The sequence below is a fragment of the Stomoxys calcitrans genome, chromosome 1 (assembly GCF_963082655.1).
Source record: "Stomoxys calcitrans chromosome 1, idStoCalc2.1, whole genome shotgun sequence".
NCBI lineage: Eukaryota > Metazoa > Arthropoda > Insecta > Diptera > Muscidae > Stomoxys > Stomoxys calcitrans.
In genome coordinates, this window is record NC_081552.1 from 85,755 (window position 1) to 105,747 (window position 19,993).

Sequence of the window (19,993 nt, forward strand, 5' to 3'; positions counted from 1 at the left end):
TTCAGCGAACTTAGCCTTTTGCGACGCGTATTTTGCACATTTTCTGGGTCTTGGATAAATTATTTTAAATGTATATTTGGTCTTCTTCTGACTGGCTTCATCAGAGCTTAAAAAAAGATTTAAAACAATCAAATGTTAAAGTTTTTTATCTGATTATGCTAGTCGAAGGCATAATTTAGAAATATTTATAAAAATAATATAAACTCGAAAAATGGTAATAGCAGTCACATCGAACTTATTTTAAAAGATACAAAGTTGTCAATAGAAAAGATCGAATATATCATACAAGTTTTTTTTGTCTGTAAACGTTTATATATTTGTCGTCTTTGCAGAAACTACCAGACCGAATTATAATAAAGCAGACCCACCTAATTGAAGCTTTTAACTCAACCCGACCAACTCTCAGCATGGCCGATGTGATTCGATATCAAAAAGCGTAAGTTAAGAAACTAAAAATGTTTTGAAATATAATTTATAATTTCCAACTTTCAGGTATGCCAGATTTAAAAATAAAGAAAAACCGTCCCGGGATTTTGTCTCTAAGCGTGCCACATTAGCCTAAGCTTTGCATTTTAATAATGCTCACCAACTTTTTTAATTAATTTTATTTAAATATATATATTGATTTTATGTTTGTTTCATTCTATGAAATTGGGTAAAGGTAGACAAGATTTGCCACAAAGCAGCTGTTCCAAACGATAACTTTCTCACCATGCAAATTATTGACATTTCTGCCAAAAACAAGCTAAGCAATAATCAAAAATTATTTAAAATCACCCGTTACTTGCTTAAAAACCATTGTTAGTAAACTTGCAATAAGAACATTGAAATGCTTGGGCGTTGTTAAAAGATAAAAGTCTGTTTGGACTAAAGCTTTTATTGCAATTGAATTAGACCTGCGTATCTATTGCAACATTGATTCTGATCTATAAACGTCAAAATAAGCTTTGCCACTGTCTGAAATCTTACTAGCCCCTGGCTACTCAAAAATTATTCGCCACACCAAACGCAATATTTTTACAAACCCTACAACTTTGCTATCAATTGGCACACAGCCAATTTAAAATTCAAATTTGTTGAACATTTTTAAACGATTGAGTTGATATCAAAGCAGATATGGATGTTTAATTATTTCTACAAAATAGAAATTAAATTTGTTAATAATCTTTAGCCGATTTAGTTAATGCCAACACATATATGTTATAGGCAAATTAACTAACGATGTCGCTTCCCAGTCAAATCCAAAACCTGCGAATGAACGGAACGACACGCTGCAAACAGCGGAGGCTATTTTCTTTGGGCGAAAATGTGTGAAGTGGATTTTGTTATCTTTCTTGCTGCACTAAAAAAAGAAAAAAAAAATCGATCCGTCGATGCCATCTCAAAGGTAAACAAAGCTAACGGTGTTTGTTAATAAAGTTATTCTGTAATATATTCGCCTTCGACAGTTTGATAATAGAAAAATGCTGTGGTAAATAAAAAAAATTATATAAAAGTGGGTTCCATACTCTTTTGACAAAAAGGCCCTAACTAGTTAAGAATGCAATTAATTTATATATAGATCGTTGTCGCCAATTTTCACAGTCGAATTCGACTTACGTGATACCGAAATTCGTCTTCGACAACCATAACATCAATTTGTAAAAATCTCGACATTCGACTTCGATATCGCCAACCGGAATAAATGGGTTTATTAGTAGGAAAAATAAATAAAAACACGTTTTAAAATATATGCCATAGTTTTTTAATGATATGTTATTGTTTTTACGGAATAAATTGTTGTTTTATGTGAAAGTGGACTTATAAATATGTGGTTTACGTCGATTCTAGCACAGTCAACAGTGCTTCTTCACCTTTTTTTCCTGGCAGGCACAAGGAGGAAAACAGCCAACGTACAATTGAATAAAGTGAGAAGTGAAAAGAAGAATTGAATCAGTCTACATTCAATTAAGTGGTTAATTGACCCAATTTATTGTTTGGTCTTGTTTGTAGACAATTTGAAATTAGCTTTGCCAATTTTGGTTTAAGCATGAAAGCAATTTTTGTCCAAATTAAGGGAGCAAAAAAGTGAATATATTATAATTATTGTTTAATTTTATAAAACAAATATTTTTTGTCTAATTTCTTGAGAAAAATACGAAATTTTTTTTTACGATAGGTGAATTGCTGCGCGCAACAACTGGCACATTTCTATTCGAAGTTTCGAATAGAACTGATCGATAACGGATGCCCTAATCCAAAAAATGTGAAACTCGATCGTGATAAGTCGATTGCGGATTCCAGAATTAGGCTCCAGAGAACCCTAAAACTAATTAATTTCTTAGGTTTATGTCTGTTAAACCTAGAACTGAGTTAAACTTTTCGCCCGGGCGAACTGTCAAACTTTATCAGCTAAAATAAACGTCGTGCCTATCGACCCAACGCAACAGACGAAATTTAATAGGCAGTTTCGTTGCGAATGATAATTTTTCCATAATGCGATTATTTGTTTTCCAAGTTGAACATGACGGTCTTGCAAGAAAAATTGTAAATTGTTATTTATTGAATTGTTTTTAAGTGATTTCACAAGGTATTGATAAAAGTACAGTTGTGGTTTTGTTTACTAATTTAATAGACAGATTTATTAATACTATTCGAAAAGCTAGGAAAACCAAAAGAGCCTAGTGTGCTCAATGAGCTTTCCTTTCCCATACGTCTAAACTTTGAGTGTGTTTCTATTTTTATTTATCTTACATCTTTTAATTATTAACTCAGCAATGTCATTCTTGTTTTAGTAGCCACATATTTGCATTTGGAGGTAGCGATCCTCGTGAAGCTCCTCTAGATGAATCGAGTATCATAGCCACTCCGTGTTATATATTATATTATATGTATGTATATAAAATCCTTTATTAACAATTGGAGTATATTAAATATAATACAATACAATAAAATATGGCCAATAGTAAACTGTTCAGTGTAAACATAGGTTCGGTAAGGTTAAGCTTAGGTTTAGGTTAGGTTTGAGTGGAAGTCTGCCAATAGTAAACTGTTCAGTGTAAACATAGGTTCGGTAAGGTTAAGCTTAGGTTTAGGTTAGGTTTAAGTGGCAGTCTGCCATTAGAATCACTTAAACGTTTCCGTCCATTGTGATACCGCAAAAGAAGGAAGATAGCTTCTAGTTCATACCGTTGAAAGTTTCCGTCCATTGTGATACCGCAGAAGAAGGAAGATAGCTTCTAGTTCCTACCGTTGAACGTTTCCGTCCATTGTGATACCGCAGAAGAAGGAAGATAGCTTCTAGTTCCTACCGTTGAACGTTTCCGTCCATTGTGATACCGCAGAAGAAGGAAGATAGCTTCTAGTTCCTACCGTTGAACCACCAGATCGCTTTAAAAAGCCCAACAACTTGCGAATGTTCACATCCGCTAAATTAGTCAGGTTCTCAAAGAAATGAGAAACTAAAGTGGAACTGCTTTTAACTGCCAGTGCGGACACACACACAGAAGGTGTTCTATAGCCTCTTCTTCTTCGATGTCCTAACAGCTTCTGCAAAAGCTGTTGCTGGCAACCTTTAGTCTGTCAGCATGTTTTCCGATTAGACAGTGTATAATCGGATATATATATATATATATATATATATATATATATATATACGGACGAAAATCTTTCGCCTTCGTGTGATAAGGTTTTCCTGTTTTCGGAGTGAAAATGACTTTAGTGTCCCTCCATCCCACAGGAATATATGACATGCTGATAAAAGCAGAGTAAATCTCCCTAAACCAAGGAACCAGTCTATCAGACACAGTTTGTAATTCAATCGGTGTTACATCACCAGGGTCTGGCGACTTAAAGGAGTCAAAACTTCTTATCGCCCAAAGGATTTTCGGTTTAAGTCTAGTACTGACTTCATTCACAGCGAAAATGCCTATTGAATTGTTGCGAAATCTGACGTACTCTTTTCTTTGTCAAAACACAAGCAAAACTTTAACAACAACACACAACAAAGACAACAGTATTGAAGCAGAGCGCATTTCGCGAGTATTTTTACACTTGCAATTAAAATTGGGCAAAATTTATACCGGTGCAGCAACATGTCGCTACTATTTTGCTCATATGTTCGCATTATCTTCGTCACCATTTTATATAGAGCGTTTTAACAGTTCGTGTGAAAAGTCGAAGTCAGTACTAGGCTTTAGACACAATTTCCCTGATAACCTCCGCCGAATGTATACCAGTGACTACCTCTTCTGGTACCACGTTGTCCGTTGGAAAATGTCCCGGGAAATGTGTATCGACGATCAGTTCTAGTGATTGACCCGTTGAAGGGTCGTCGCCTGCACTCAACCAAATTTGTTATTCTGTTGTTTGTTTGCCAAAATAACAGTTTTTGTCTGCTGAAAATGGGAAAGCAGACAATACTGCTGTTTCAGCAAACATAGGCCAGCCGTATTAGCAAACATTTCTTGCTGCTATTTCAAGTAACAAAATCTGCTGTTTTGAGTACACAAGTCTGTTGAAAAAATATTGTATGCTACTTTTTATGGTTGCCTGTTACTTGTTTTGATTACTTTAGGCATGATTATAAACATCCACTAAGACACACATTTACATATGTATGTTCCCTTCACAATTAAGCAGCAGTCATTTTCATCAAACAACAGACTTTTCAGCAGTAAGCCGGCTACTGTGAAATTGCAGTACTACAGCGGCAATAGCAGAACTACTGCTTCAATAGCAGCAAAACTAACTACGAAATATTCAGCAGACAGCAGACTATTTTCAGCAAAATTGTGTTTATGAGTGTGTACAACACATTGCTGAATCAACGCCAAGTACAACAAATTTACCAATACTCTCCAACCGAGAAGCTTTGGAAGGTCTGGTAAAACCAACAAGTCAAATGTCTATCCAATTAAATTTAAATATGTTTTCCACATACGAGGGCTGCTACATACATTTCTGGCCTCATAATACAATGGCTTTATCGTTTTTTAAAGTTTCCTCCAGCATGATTTACACACTTTTGCATGCGCACAAACCAATTGTCGAATCACTTTTCTCTCTCCGATTGAGACATGGTTATTGAACGCTTCAACAGTATATTCTGGCGACGCACTTATTTTTATCTTAATGAGCGGGAATAAAAATAAGCCTATAGGATGGATCTTCATCACCATACAATGATTTCATTTTACCACGTTGAAAGTTGTGAAAAATGGGCTCACGAAAATGTTCACGAGTAAATTGCATTTTTTGGCAATTTAATGTTCTACAAGTCACTGTAAACAACACAAATGATGGTCGTACTTCAAAACGTTCTGAGTACGATTATGGTTTTAAATGTCAAACTTTCCAATAGAAAAGTCAGTTTGCACCTGGCAACACCTGGTGTTGCCTTAATGTTCTACAAGTCACTGTAAACAACACAAATGATGGTCGTACTTCAAAACGTTCTGAGTACGATTATGGTTTTAAATGTCAAACTTTCCAAAAGAAAAGTCAGTTTGCACCTGGCAACACCTGGTGTTGCCTAGGCCAGAAACTTATAGGTCGATTATGGATTGCAACCCAACTGAAGTGAGTTGTCAAGGGGAAATTTATCTCTGATATCGAATGAAACTGACAAAAATTTACAAATTTATACTAATTTTTATTTCATGATTTTATTTCCTGGCAACGCAACTAGAGTTGAGTTGCCATCCATAATAGCCCCTTATATCGGTATCGCCAAAACTTTCCTTGCTTCTTATACGATACCGCAGACGATTTGGCGCTGAAGGCCAGAGGACTGCCGTCAATAAACTTGGTTAACCCGAAGCCTTTCAGTTCGACGCAGTCCGAGTTAAGGGAGTGGTCGACGAATGCCTGAGGACTGCCGTCAATAAACTTGGTTAACACGAAGCCTTTCAGTTCGACGCAGTCCGAGTTAAGGGAGTGGTCGACGAATGCGCACGCAACATTGTGGAACAGCGAAACGGTCGGTAGGACGGAGAACGAATGCGCACGCAACATTGTGGAACAGCGAAACGGTCGGTAGGACGGAGAAAATGGGGCGATCCAGATCGTGAGAAGACGAGGCTATTACTGAAATGAAGTAAGAGGGAGGTCAGTATAGCTATTGGTATCATAACGGGATACACAAACAATTAATGATTTTGTAAGTAGGACTGAATTCCTAACTTAAAATTTTCTGAACATTTCATAAGACGACGGAAGAATATGACGGATTTTGCATACCAAGAGCAAATCTGGCAGTATATTTTCTACTTAAGATCTCAACCCAGCATTTAATTCATCCCATAAACCTCTTAGTTTCGCAATATGTGTCGATGCATATTGATTATCTTGTCATCCGAAAGAAAACATGTCTGAACATATTTTAAACAATTAGTCTTTTCATGTAGCTTCATAAATGTTCTTCAACGCATTTCATGCTTCATTGGCATTCTCTTTATCCATAATCTTCTAATATACTTCATCAATGACCGTGTTGGTAATAATATTCTTCGCATAACAATTTGCTTTACGGAAAAATTGTTCCATTTTTTGTGTTCTCTAATTTGAGGATCTGTAGCTCTATCTTGCGAGGGACATGGTGCTTAAATGTTTTTGTCTACCACATCTAAAGCGCCTTCATAGAAATCTAGAACATTCCTTAATTTCGTTTTCCATATAAGCCAATCCGTATGACCTGGTAGCGGCTTCAAATTCTTGGTGAATTGCATTTTTCCTTTCTTGAAAATCCGGAATTGTCGTTTTTTATACCCACCACCGAAGGATGGGAGTATATTCATTTTGTCATTCCGTTTGCAACACATCGAAGTATGCATTTCCGACCCTATAAAGTATATATATTCTTGGCCGTCATAAAAATATAAGACGATCTAGCCATGTCTGCCCGTCTGTCTGTTGAAATCACGCTACAGTCTTTAAAAATAGAGGTATTGAGCTGAAACTTTGCACAGATTCTTTTTTTTGTAAGCAGTAAGCAGGTTAATTCCGAAGATGGGTTATATCGGACTATATCTTGATATGGCACCCATATAGACCTATCCGCCGGTTTAGTGTCTTAGGCTCATAACAGCCACATTTATTATTCGAATTTGCTGAAATTTGAGACAGTGAATTGTGTTAGGCCAGTCGATATCCTTCTTCAATTTCGCCCCGATCGGTCCAGATGTGGATATAGCTGCCATTTAGACCGGTCTATCGATTTACGGTCTTGGGCCCATAATGGGCGCATTTATTGTCCGATTTTGTCAGTGTCCCAGTGAGTTGTGTTAGGCCTATCGACATTCCCCTTCAATTTGGCCCAGATCGGTCCAGATTTGGATATAGCTGCTATATAAACCGATCTCTCGATTTAAGGCTTGCAAGGGTCTAGTCTGAGCAAAACTCCACATAAATGTCTATAGATGAAACAAAACGGCATGGCACGCATATTTCACCGGCCTTATTGCTCGTCGGATGGGGGGGATCTTGCCAATGTTCATCGTTTAATTTTACCAACTACCAGCTTTAATGTTAATGCGTGCACGAATGATAGCAAAACCAAAACAAAAGAAAGTCAGATAGAATAGACAAATACACAAAGTATAAGGGGGTCACAACACCAGAGGATCTATTTCCGACATCATTCGATCGGCTGTGCTAAGGTGTAAGCTGCACAGCATGCCCTCCCTTCCTGTTTACCAAAAGCATCCAAAGAAATCGCTTCTTGGTTGGTAAACCCATAATATTTACCCTACCTTCCTTTACCGACCCTACAAATCAAACTCAAAGGTTTGGGCTTACTCCATATTTAACAAATTCATTAAATTTATTAAGAAAAAGTTCATTATCAAATCCGGTCGCTCACTATAGAGATGAATCACATCATACTTTAAAAACAGACAAAAAAAAATATAATAAAAGAAATATTAAAGTCAAGGCTAACAACCAATTTTTTTGTATATCTAAATTGATCCTTTAATTTACTAAAATTATTTTCATAACTCTTAAAAAAAACTAATCATTTAAATTAAATCTCAAAACTTAACAAGAAGGGTTAAAAAAAAACACGGCATGAAAAAAAATATTTATATACTATATCAAATAAGAATCAATAGGCGAGTTTATTTGAATTCATAGCACGGCAGAAAAAAAACTAAATCGGCTGTGAAACAAACTTCATTTAAAAGGCTCATTATGAAAAAAATGATATGTAGCTGTGTGAGTGTATTTCCATTTGTACTTCTGTTAAAGTAAAACAGCTGTGAGTGCATTGACCCCTTTTTTCCCTTACTTCATTTTTTTCCTCTAATCACACATACATCAACACAACCCACTCGGTTGTATAAAACGAAAAACTAATTTTAAATCGCGAAGTTTTGACTAATATGCAGCCAAATTTCAATAAAAATGGTATCAAATGTAAAAACAATATTTTATAGGCATACTGGGCTAGATATGTCAATGATCAAAAGGCACAAAACGTACATTCATATAAAAAATATTGCCAAAAAAAATGTATCAAAGCTATTTCAATCGAAGCAGTGCTTTTCAGACCCAAGAACATTTTCTGAGAGTCTTGTTAACAGCGAATCAACATAGTTAACAGAGGTTCCAATAGCATGTTAACACTTTAGCATTGACATATCCACCAGCACAGAATCAGATATATATGTATATGCAGGATATTTAACTGAACAAGCACAAACAGATCATCTGAAAGTTGCCAACTTGCAAAAATTCCAATTTAAAAATTATGGGGGAAGATTTAAAACATTTTTAAATTAATTTAAAAGAAAAAAATTATTTAATTTGACAAAAATTACCTGAGAGAGGTAACGGCATCTCTCTCACTCTCCGAAAAAAAATAAATCTGTTTGGCTTTGCTCAGTGGTAGTATAACAGTTTGCACTTACTTGGTTTTTGTTGGAGCTCCCACGTTGAAAGGCCTTTCGAGGGGTGAGGGGTTATTAAAACAAACCAGCAAACTCCAGCCAATTGCAAGTTTTTAACAAAATACGCGGCATACACAAAAAATCACTTTTTTCAATATAGTCTTTAACATTTGATACGATTCACTCTATCGGTTTTTTTTATATTCGCCTTTTCCTAAAACATTGGATTGCCAAACTACTTTTACAAAAAAAAACTCTCAATTAGGCATTAACTTTTTGTTTCACTTCCGATTCGGTTCTCCATCTCTGCCTTACAAATGAGCAAAAATTAAACTATATAACACTTGAGGCAAATTACATGGGCAAAAATACGGAAAAATAATTATTTTTTTAAGGTCTTTTTTTTTTTTAGCAAGTTACAAAACCTAAGAATTAGCACGCAAGAGTTTTTTTTCCTTTTCGAGAGTGATTTTTCAACCAAAACGCGTTTGTTTCGATTCCCGAAAAACAAAAACTAAATGAGTTGCACCAATCCCGACGGCTCTTTTTTTTTCTTGTACTTGAAACCAAGACAAACGATCCATTTAAAACACCAGAATCCACTGATCAAAAAAAATGAAAAGACTTTTGTTAGACTCTCTCAGGCAGCCAAATCTGCACAGCAGAAACAGAGAAATCCATATGAGCTCAGGGAAAGGGGGAATCCTAGAATCAGAGAAACAAGGCCCACAGAACAATGAGTTCTCAAAAGAAATTGAGAAATTGTTTAGAAAAAATGCCACCTTACCAAATGTATTAATCCAGGAGTCAAATGATCACAGGGGACCAACACTCCAGCTTTGGGGATAAAACCCTCAGCAAAAAGAAAATGCAGGAAACCAACACTTGCAACAATTATTTACCCGCGATTTTATAAATAAACATCGATTCTGCAGGACAATAAAAAAATAAAAATTGAGGAGAACTGCCACCAACAAAAAAAAATTTAATCCCTTTTTTACTAAAGCAAGGATAACGCTTTTACACTTTTAAAGAATCTCAAGTCCTTTACGACACAAAAACTTAAACTTTTGGGTGCACACGGTTGCAAGGTTGGAGCAAAATGGATCTCAAATCAGTCTGCTACCACCTTTTGTAGCCTTGACCTAAACAATGGGGCAAATTGCTGAATTACTACCACAAATTAAAATTCTCAAAACCAAAAATGTCTTCTTTTACATACATGCCACAAATACAATAATAATCCATTTGTGAGTGTATGGGAACTCCAATGCGAAAGAAAAGCTACAAAGAACATAGAAAAGAAGTTAACATTCACCACTATGGCTAAGGGGAAATTATAGCAACTTTTCAATATGGAGACAAAGTGCTCTAAACCTATGATTTGGTCGGACTTATATGTGTGGATGTTAACAACCAAAACCATTTTCCACCTTATCCAATAGTTGTCAAAAAAAAGAAAACCAAAAGGAAAAAAAATTACACAACTCATTTGAACTTTGATGTGATCAAATGATCAAAAAAAAGAAAACAAATGAAATGAAACAAACAAAAAAAAAATAAATAAATAAAAAATATAAATGTATAAAGAAACACTGCTGCCGGTATTCGAACTCACGCTCACCGGTTCGTAGGCTGTAACGCTTCCCCTAGGCTACCGCCTATGATGCGTCTCTGTTAGCTAAGTGATTATAACACATGATCACACTAAGCTTTGAATCATCAACAGCGGTCAATGTAAGTGAATCCAACTGTAACAGTGCTACAAGGAAGAAGAAGAAGAAAAACAGCATAGGCAAAGCTCCAAATATGTTCCAATAAGGGAACAACATGAGACAAGCAATCACAACAACAAAAATACTCTAGCATCCACATTGTATGTTAACTCGCGTTGGGGTTGGAAAAAAAAAACAGGAATGTCCATATCTATTATCAGGCGGGCCAATTCCAAGAAATATATTCATATTGGGTACATCGACATGCGCCACTACAAATACCCCCCGCCAAAATCAGGCTTAATGGACAAATTGGAGATTAAGTCTGATACCGCATGGAGATGTAATCTATTGCCTCATATCTTTTGCATGATATGTACCAACCAACTTGCCTTGAAGATCTTCAAGTTCATAATAACAAGTACCAATTCTACGACGAACCCTGCATTTAATAAACGTAGGTGCAAGTTTAGCATTGTATCCTTTTTCAAAACTGCTTTGGCTAAAACTTCGCCTGTACACCTCTTGACCAACATTATATGACACTTCACGCGAACGTAGGTTGTATTGTCTTTCATTACGATCATGTTGCACTCTCATCACATTAGCAGCTTTAGATCTAACAACATCAAAGGTGTCCGATCTATTAAATTGTATCGCCCTATCCTCTAAAGCATTCAGTTTTCTTAGCAGTTGGTAAATAGAACCATTAGTCACCATATTTTGACCAAAAACCATAAAATAAGGGGAAGTCCCAATGGCAGTATGTACTGTCGAACGCAAAGCACACGCAATGTGGCTTAGTTTTTCATCCCAATTTTTTTGATCGGGTTTTACATATGCTTTAATAGCAGAAATGACGGATCGGTTCACCCGTTCAGAGGCATTAGCCTGTGGCGAATGAACTGCGGTATAAATATGAGAAATCTTATAAAAATTCAAAAGATCATTAAATTTCTTTGCTTTGAACTGCGTTCCATTATCCGAGATAACGCTCTCTGGTACACCAAATGCGTGAAACAAATCTTCTTCCATATACTTAATAACAGCATCAGCTGTAAACTTTTTAACCGGGCGGAGAAAACAAAATTTTGAAAAATGATCAAGGACAATAAAAATTCCAATATTCCCTGAACTGGATCGAGGGTAAGGTCCTATGAAATCAACATATAAGCGCTGAAAGAATCTATGGGATGAACCAGTGTCACCCATGGGTGGTCTCATAACAACATTAGGGTGCTTTGTACTCTTACAAACTTCACACGAGTTAACATAATTCTTAACATCCCAAACTAAGTTAGGCCAGAAATAGTATCTGCGAATTCTTTCCAATGTTTTATTAATCCCACAATGCGAAGACAAGGGGTCATCATGATGTTTCTGCAATACCTCTGGAACCATACTTTTAGGAATCCATAGCTTCCAAATCATGTCATCAGCAAGCTGTTCTCCAACGGCGTGTTCCGTTCGTCTGTATAAATAACCATCGATAATCTTCAAGTCGGGAGTGGAATCGATATTATCTTCAACCCTTCTCAATAAGTCCTTGTAGTCGTCAGAGGAAAAATGTTCAGATTTTAAATCAACAAAAACCCCGCGTTCATTTCTTATCTCGGACAGACCGCATATTTCGGACAAGTCATCGGTATTCGTACGCGAAAGCGCATCAGGAACTATATTCTGCGACCCTTTTCTATGCTCAATTTTAAACCGGTATCCTTGAAGCTTCAAGGCCCATCTAGCTAGCCGCGTGCTTAAGTCAGTTTGGGACATGAGCCATTTAAGAGAGGCGTGATCAGTAATCACCGTGAACTCATGTCCCTCGACATAAGCTCGAAACTTTTTAATGCAAAGCATTGCTGCCAAGCATTCTTGTTCAGTGACACTATTGTTACGTTGGGCTTGGTTAAGTTTCTTAGACATAAACGCCACAGGAAACTCATCGCCCTCCGCATTCTTTTGCACCAAGACTCCTCCTATTCCTGTTTTGCTGGCATCACAGTGTATAAAAAACGGCTGTGAAAAATCAGGACTGTGCAAAACAGGGGCTGAGCTAAGAATGGATTTCAAATCTTCAAAGGATTTTTGGGCCTCCTCGGTCCATACGAATTTTCGATTAGTCTTTAACAAATCAGTTAAGGGACTAGAAATAGCAGCGTAATTCCTGATGAACTTTCTGTACCACCCTGACATACCTAGAAATCGTCGGACTTGTTTAACCGATCTCGGTGCCGGGAATTCAGTAATGGCCGAGATTTTTCCTGGATCGGTACGAATGGTCCCGTCCCCAACTACATGGCCTAAATATCGGACTTCTCTCATACAAAATTTGCTTTTTCCTACGTTTATTGTAAGTCCAGCATTACGAAGACACTTAGCCACTTCCTTGAGTACCTCTAGATGCCGATCAAATGTGGGAGATACCACTAGAAGATCGTCCAGGTAGACCAAAACCTCAGCTCTGAGAGATGCCGGTATCACCCTATCCATAAGCCTGCACATGGTTTGCGGGGCATTACATAAGCCAAATGGCATAACTTTAAAATGATAAAGGGGTCTCCCAGGAACCGTGAATGCAGTCTTACCTTTCGACGATTCATCTAGCGGTATCTGCCAGAATGCATCCTTCAAATCAAGGCTGGATATAAATTCAGCTTTAGGCAAACGACTCAAGATACCATCGATATGTGGAAGTGGATAAGCATCCCCCTCTGTAACAGCATTAAGTTTTCTACTGTCCAAGCATAAGCGATTCTTGCCTGGTTTTCTATGCAAAACAATCGGTGAAGACCAAGGACTAGTGGACTCCTCTATTACACCCATAGCCAACATGCGATCAAGCTCTTCGTAGATTAGCTTCTCAATCGCCGGAGAGACAGGGAAATGCCTTTGTTTTATCGGGGTTGCACCACCCGTATTAATAGTATGGCAAATAACATTCGTTTTCCCTAGGCCCTCTTTCGCGAACGAAGGAAATAAATCAATAGCACATTGCAGCTGAAACTTCTGATCCACCGAGAGATATTTCTGGTCTAAATTTTGGGCATCGCCTACTGAGAACGATAAACTGGAAATTCCATTTAAAAGAGACTGAGGAAGAAGGTTATATTTCCTCCAAAAATCAATGCCAAGTATCAAATCCTGTGACAAATTAGGAACCACATAAATAGTAATGGGCTCACTTTTATTTCTAAAAACCACTTCAGTCGTAAAAACACCCGCAATCCTTTGAGGTTTACCATCTGCCGTATTGACAGTGGTGTTTAATTTCTTATAAGGAATCTGAGATCCTAGAAAATCTATAGCGGCTTGAGCACCAAGACACGTCACGGAGGCACCAGTGTCTAAAAGACCTATCACATTTCTATCTAACAAACGCACCTCAGCATAAGGACGAACATCGCCTGGCCTCTCAAGTACTGAAACACTAAAGTCCCTTTTTAAATTCTTGACAATTTTCCAAAATTTTCTCATCCTTTTGCTTGACCTGGCAACCCTAGGCTCTTCATTGAATATCCTGTCTCTGACCTTGAGATAATTTTTTAACCTCACATGAAAAGGTATTATTGGACGAGGTCCTGTAGTAGTAGGGCAAGTACTTTGAATCACAGTATTATCCTGGGTATCATAATTTTTCTTTGAATATTCAGTATTAGGGGTTTCCTCAGGTTGAGTATCCGAAGGAAAATTTGAACGAGAAAATATTTTTACATGGTCTGTGAGGATTGTTGACAAGTTTTCGGTCTGGGTGCACTTCTCAGTGCAGAGCTCTGGAAGTTTTTTGGATTGTCATTACATTTCCTACAATTGGGTTTATATACTTGTGGAGTACCACAACCATAACAAAAAACACTGCGATCAGCTAAACATTCTTGGTATCTATGACCTGTATGCCTACAATTCCAACACACAGATGAGACCTCCGAAACTTCTTCAAACTCAAGTAATTCAGGCTCGTTAACTTCATTGAATTCAACTTCTGCTGCACGCTTTGAAAAATGATTATGCCTGCTACCGGAGAATCCATGCTTACGACTCATATCCTGTAGGAAGAACTCCCTACGCCGACAAATTTCACGCAATTGACCAACCGAGCTAATCGACATATTTAATATTTCATGCTGGATATCTGGTTGTAGATTGCGACGTAAGATTTCAACCAGCGTTTTATCATCAAGGGGCTTATCAAGTCTATCGACCAAGTCTATGACTGAATCATAAAAAGTGTCGAACGGTTCGTTTGGCTTTTGCTTCCTGTCGCGTATTAATTCTCTTATGTCAATATCAGTTCTGGAGTCCCTATAATGCTGACGTAATGCTCTACAAAGATCGAACCACTGAACAACACGTACAGTACGGTGGAACCTCCAAAACCAGTCACTGGCTTTGCCTTCAAAAAGTGCACTTGCGCTACGACAAAGGATGTCAAAATCACCATTTAATGTCTGTCTAGTTAGGGCTTCAACACGATAAATAAAATTATCAACAGGTAAGCTGTTCGAACTACCATTGAACTTAATCTTCCAATTGGCAATTATTTGGCTAACCTTATCAGGACGAAAGGCTAAATCATGGCTTAAATTTGGGGCACTAAATCGAGATCGGCTTGCAGAATTACCATCATGGTTACTTCTACCAGAATCATTATTCACCTGTTCATTATTTGAATATGGCAACCCCAGCAACTGCTCTAATGTCCTCTGCTCAACCTCACCTACATTCAGCATAGAGGGACGGTTTCTATTGACTACCGGCGAAGATGCGTTAGCAATCTGTGGAGCCTGATTAATATTTAAACGAGCAAGACTAACCTCAACACTCTTCTCGACCCACGAAGTTACCTGATTGGAAAGAGACTGAACAATCTCTGTTTGTTGCCTATTCATCATTGCAGTCACTAAGTCCTTTATGCTGTCCAAAGTCAAGCTGGGTTGAGGTAGTGACATACCTGCACTAGCATCTAAATTTGTAGTTATATCCTGGTTAGAGGATCCTTCAGCCCTATTGGCATCATAGCTCTTGGCTTTTGCAGACGACCTAGTTGCAACCGATGAAGTTGTTTTCTGCGAAGTTGCAAGACCGGACTTTTTGCTGTCCTTGACTATGTTCGACCCACACACTGGACAATCAGACTGAGTTTTAATGTAATTCGTAATGCATATTTTATGAAAGGAATGTCTACAGGAGGTTTCTGTTAAAAGTAATGGATTCTGAATAACAGAACTACAAATCTGGCATAAAAGCAAGTTACCCTCAACAGCTGTTCCAGCAGCTGAAATATGTTCAGAACTTCTTTCAAGGGGCATGTTCAAATAACATTAAAAAAATCAAAATCTAAGGTAAATCAAGACAAAATAATAACTAAAAAAAAATCAAAAAGTAAATAAAAACAACAATTCAATCAAGAAAACCAAGTTTGATTTGTTCGGGCATAGGAGGTAAGGTAGGATAGTAATAAAAAAAAATTATCAAACTATGCGAAAATAGATGGAAATAATTAAGGAGAAGAATAACAAATTGATAGGGGAGACAGAAAGAAAAATGGTTATTTACGATGGGTAAAAACATCCTCGATAATATTCATACATTCCAAATCGCAAATAGAGAAAACAAATAATAAAAGTTTCCAATCAGATATACGCTGAAGCCAGAATTAGAGCCTAGTCCAAAACCTGTATTCATTCAACCTGAACACCAACTGAAACTTTCACACGAGAGAAAAAAGGGCAGGACAACCTAACTCCTGGTTATATGCTTCAGCACCGCTGCATATCAAACATATAAATTCCAACGAAGTTTAGTTATCCCGACAAAAGAAAATAAATGGGGAAAAAAATAAAGGCAGTATAAAGAAAAGAGAGGAAAAATACTAGGAGCTGAGTGAAAAATCCTACGATATCTGAAATATCAAGCCGTTCAATATAAAAAAAATTTTTAATTCACTCGGGCCCCACGTTGGGCGCCAAAAACTGTAGTGTGCAAGGGTCTAGTCTGAGCAAAACTCCACATAAATGTCTATAGATGAAACAAAACGGCATGGCACGCATATTTCACCGGCCTTATTGCTCGTCGGATGGGGGGGATCTTGCCAATGTTCATCGTTTAATTTTACCAACTACCAGCTTTAATGTTAATGCGTGCACGAATGATAGCAAAACCAAAACAAAAGAAAGTCAGATAGAATAGACAAATACACAAAGTATAAGGGGGTCACAACACCAGAGGATCTATTTCCGACATCATTCGATCGGCTGTGCTAAGGTGTAAGCTGCACAGCATGCCCTCCCTTCCTGTTTACCAAAAGCATCCAAAGAAATCGCTTCTTGGTTGGTAAACCCATAATATTTACCCTACCTTCCTTTACCGACCCTACAAATCAAACTCAAAGGTTTGGGCTTACTCCATATTTAACAAATTCATTAAATTTATTAAGAAAAAGTTCATTATCAAATCCGGTCGCTCACTATAGAGATGAATCACATCATACTTTAAAAACAGACAAAAAAAAATATAATAAAAGAAATATTAAAGTCAAGGCTAACAACCAATTTTTTTGTATATCTAAATTGATCCTTTAATTTACTAAAATTATTTTCATAACTCTTAAAAAAAACTAATCATTTAAATTAAATCTCAAAACTTAACAAGAAGGGTTAAAAAAAAACACGGCATGAAAAAAAATATTTATATACTATATCAAATAAGAATCAATAGGCGAGTTTATTTGAATTCATAGCACGGCAGAAAAAAAACTAAATCGGCTGTGAAACAAACTTCATTTAAAAGGCTCATTATGAAAAAAATGATATGTAGCTGTGTGAGTGTATTTCCATTTGTACTTCTGTTAAAGTAAAACAGCTGTGAGTGCATTGACCCCTTTTTTCCCTTACTTCATTTTTTTCCTCTAATCACACATACATCAACACAACCCACTCGGTTGTATAAAACGAAAAACTAATTTTAAATCGCGAAGTTTTGACTAATATGCAGCCAAATTTCAATAAAAATGGTATCAAATGTAAAAACAATATTTTATAGGCATACTGGGCTAGATATGTCAATGATCAAAAGGCACAAAACGTACATTCATATAAAAAATATTGCCAAAAAAAATGTATCAAAGCTATTTCAATCGAAGCAGTGCTTTTCAGACCCAAGAACATTTTCTGAGAGTCTTGTTAACAGCGAATCAACATAGTTAACAGAGGTTCCAATAGCATGTTAACACTTTAGCATTGACATATCCACCAGCACAGAATCAGATATATATGTATATGCAGGATATTTAACTGAACAAGCACAAACAGATCATCTGAAAGTTGCCAACTTGCAAAAATTCCAATTTAAAAATTATGGGGGAAGATTTAAAACATTTTTAAATTAATTTAAAAGAAAAAAATTATTTAATTTGACAAAAATTACCTGAGAGAGGTAACGGCATCTCTCTCACTCTCCGAAAAAAAATAAATCTGTTTGGCTTTGCTCAGTGGTAGTATAACAGTTTGCACTTACTTGGTTTTTGTTGGAGCTCCCACGTTGAAAGGCCTTTCGAGGGGTGAGGGGTTATTAAAACAAACCAGCAAACTCCAGCCAATTGCAAGTTTTTAACAAAATACGCGGCATACACAAAAAATCACTTTTTTCAATATAGTCTTTAACATTTGATACGATTCACTCTATCGGTTTTTTTTATATTCGCCTTTTCGTAAAACATTGGATTGCCAAACTACTTTTACAAAAAAAAACTCTCAATTAGGCATTAACTTTTTGTTTCACTTCCGATTCGGTTCTCCATCTCTGCCTTACAAATGAGCAAAAATTAAACTATATAACACTTGAGGCAAATTACATGGGCAAAAATACGGAAAAATAATTATTTTTTTAAGGTCTTTTTTTTTTTTAGCAAGTTACAAAACCTAAGAATTAGCACGCAAGAGTTTTTTTTCCTTTTCGAGAGTGATTTTTCAACCAAAACGCGTTTGTTTCGATTCCCGAAAAACAAAAACTAAATGAGTTGCACCAATCCCGACGGCTCTTTTTTTTTCTTGTACTTGAAACCAAGACAAACGATCCATTTAAAACACCAGAATCCACTGATCAAAAAAAATGAAAAGACTTTTGTTAGACTCTCTCAGGCAGCCAAATCTGCACAGCAGAAACAGAGAAATCCATATGAGCACAGGGAAAGGGGGAATCCTAGAATCAGAGAAACAAGGCCCACAGAACAATGAGTTCTCAAAAGAAATTGAGAAATTGTTTAGAAAAAATGCCACCTTACCAAATGTATTAATCCAGGAGTCAAATGATCACAGGGGACCAACACTCCAGCTTTGGGGATAAAACCCTCAGCAAAAAGAAAATGCAGGAAACCAACACTTGCAACAATTATTTACCCGCGATTTTATAAATAAACATCGATTCTGCAGGACAATAAAAAAATAAAAATTGAGGAGAACTGCCACCAACAAAAAAAAATTTAATCCCTTTTTTACTAAAGCAAGGATAACGCTTTTACACTTTTAAAGAATCTCAAGTCCTTTACGACACAAAAACTTAAACTTTTGGGTGCACACGGTTGCAAGGTTGGAGCAAAATGGATCTCAAATCAGTCTGCTACCACCTTTTGTAGCCTTGACCTAAACAATGGGGCAAATTGCTGAATTACTACCACAAATTAAAATTCTCAAAACCAAAAATGTCTTCTTTTACATACATGCCACAAATACAATAATAATCCATTTGTGAGTGTATGGGAACTCCAATGCGAAAGAAAAGCTACAAAGAACATAGAAAAGAAGTTAACATTCACCACTATGGCTAAGGGGAAATTATAGCAACTTTTCAATATGGAGACAAAGTGCTCTAAACCTATGATTTGGTCGGACTTATATGTGTGGATGTTAACAACCAAAACCATTTTCCACCTTATCCAATAGTTGTCAAAAAAAAGAAAACCAAAAGGAAAAAAAATTACACAACTCATTTGAACTTTGATGTGATCAAATGATCAAAAAAAAGAAAACAAATGAAATGAAACAAACAAAAAAAAAAATAAATAAATAAAAAATATAAATGTATAAAGAAACACTGCTGCCGGTATTCGAACTCACGCTCACCGGTTCGTAGGCTGTAACGCTTCCCCTAGGCTACCGCCTATGATGCGTCTCTGTTAGCTAAGTGATTATAACACATGATCACACTAAGCTTTGAATCATCAACAGCGGTCAATGTAAGTGAATCCAACTGTAACAGTGCTACAAGGAAGAAGAAGAAGAAAAACAGCATAGGCAAAGCTCCAAATATGTTCCAATAAGGGAACAACATGAGACAAGCAATCACAACAACAAAAATACTCTAGCATCCACATTGTATGTTAACTCGCGTTGGGGTTGGAAAAAAAACAGGAATGTC

The 19,993-nt window shown here is 36.6% G+C and overlaps 1 protein-coding gene and 1 long non-coding RNA gene across 3 annotated transcripts in view; one reads left to right on the forward strand and one right to left on the reverse strand.

The window, feature by feature from the left end:
- The window catches only part of LOC106094086 (uncharacterized), a 39,877-nt gene extending 39,247 nt beyond the window's left edge, over positions 1-630 (forward strand). For both annotated transcript variants that reach the window (XM_013261260.1, XM_013261261.2), the window contains exons 11-12: positions 333-436; positions 493-630. In XM_013261260.1, the coding sequence (XP_013116714.1) occupies positions 333-436; positions 493-562 (174 nt within the window). In that variant the 3' untranslated portion in view covers positions 563-630. The remainder of the gene's footprint in view (positions 1-332; positions 437-492) is intronic.
- Positions 631-5,611: 4,981 nt separating this feature from the next.
- On the reverse strand, positions 5,612-6,250 carry LOC131994257 (uncharacterized). Its single transcript, XR_009396579.1, has 2 exons — positions 6,220-6,250; positions 5,612-6,066 (listed from the first exon to the last, which is right to left on the reverse strand). It is a non-coding gene; the product is annotated as an uncharacterized LOC131994257 (long non-coding RNA).
- Between the last annotated feature and the right edge of the window lie 13,743 nt (positions 6,251-19,993).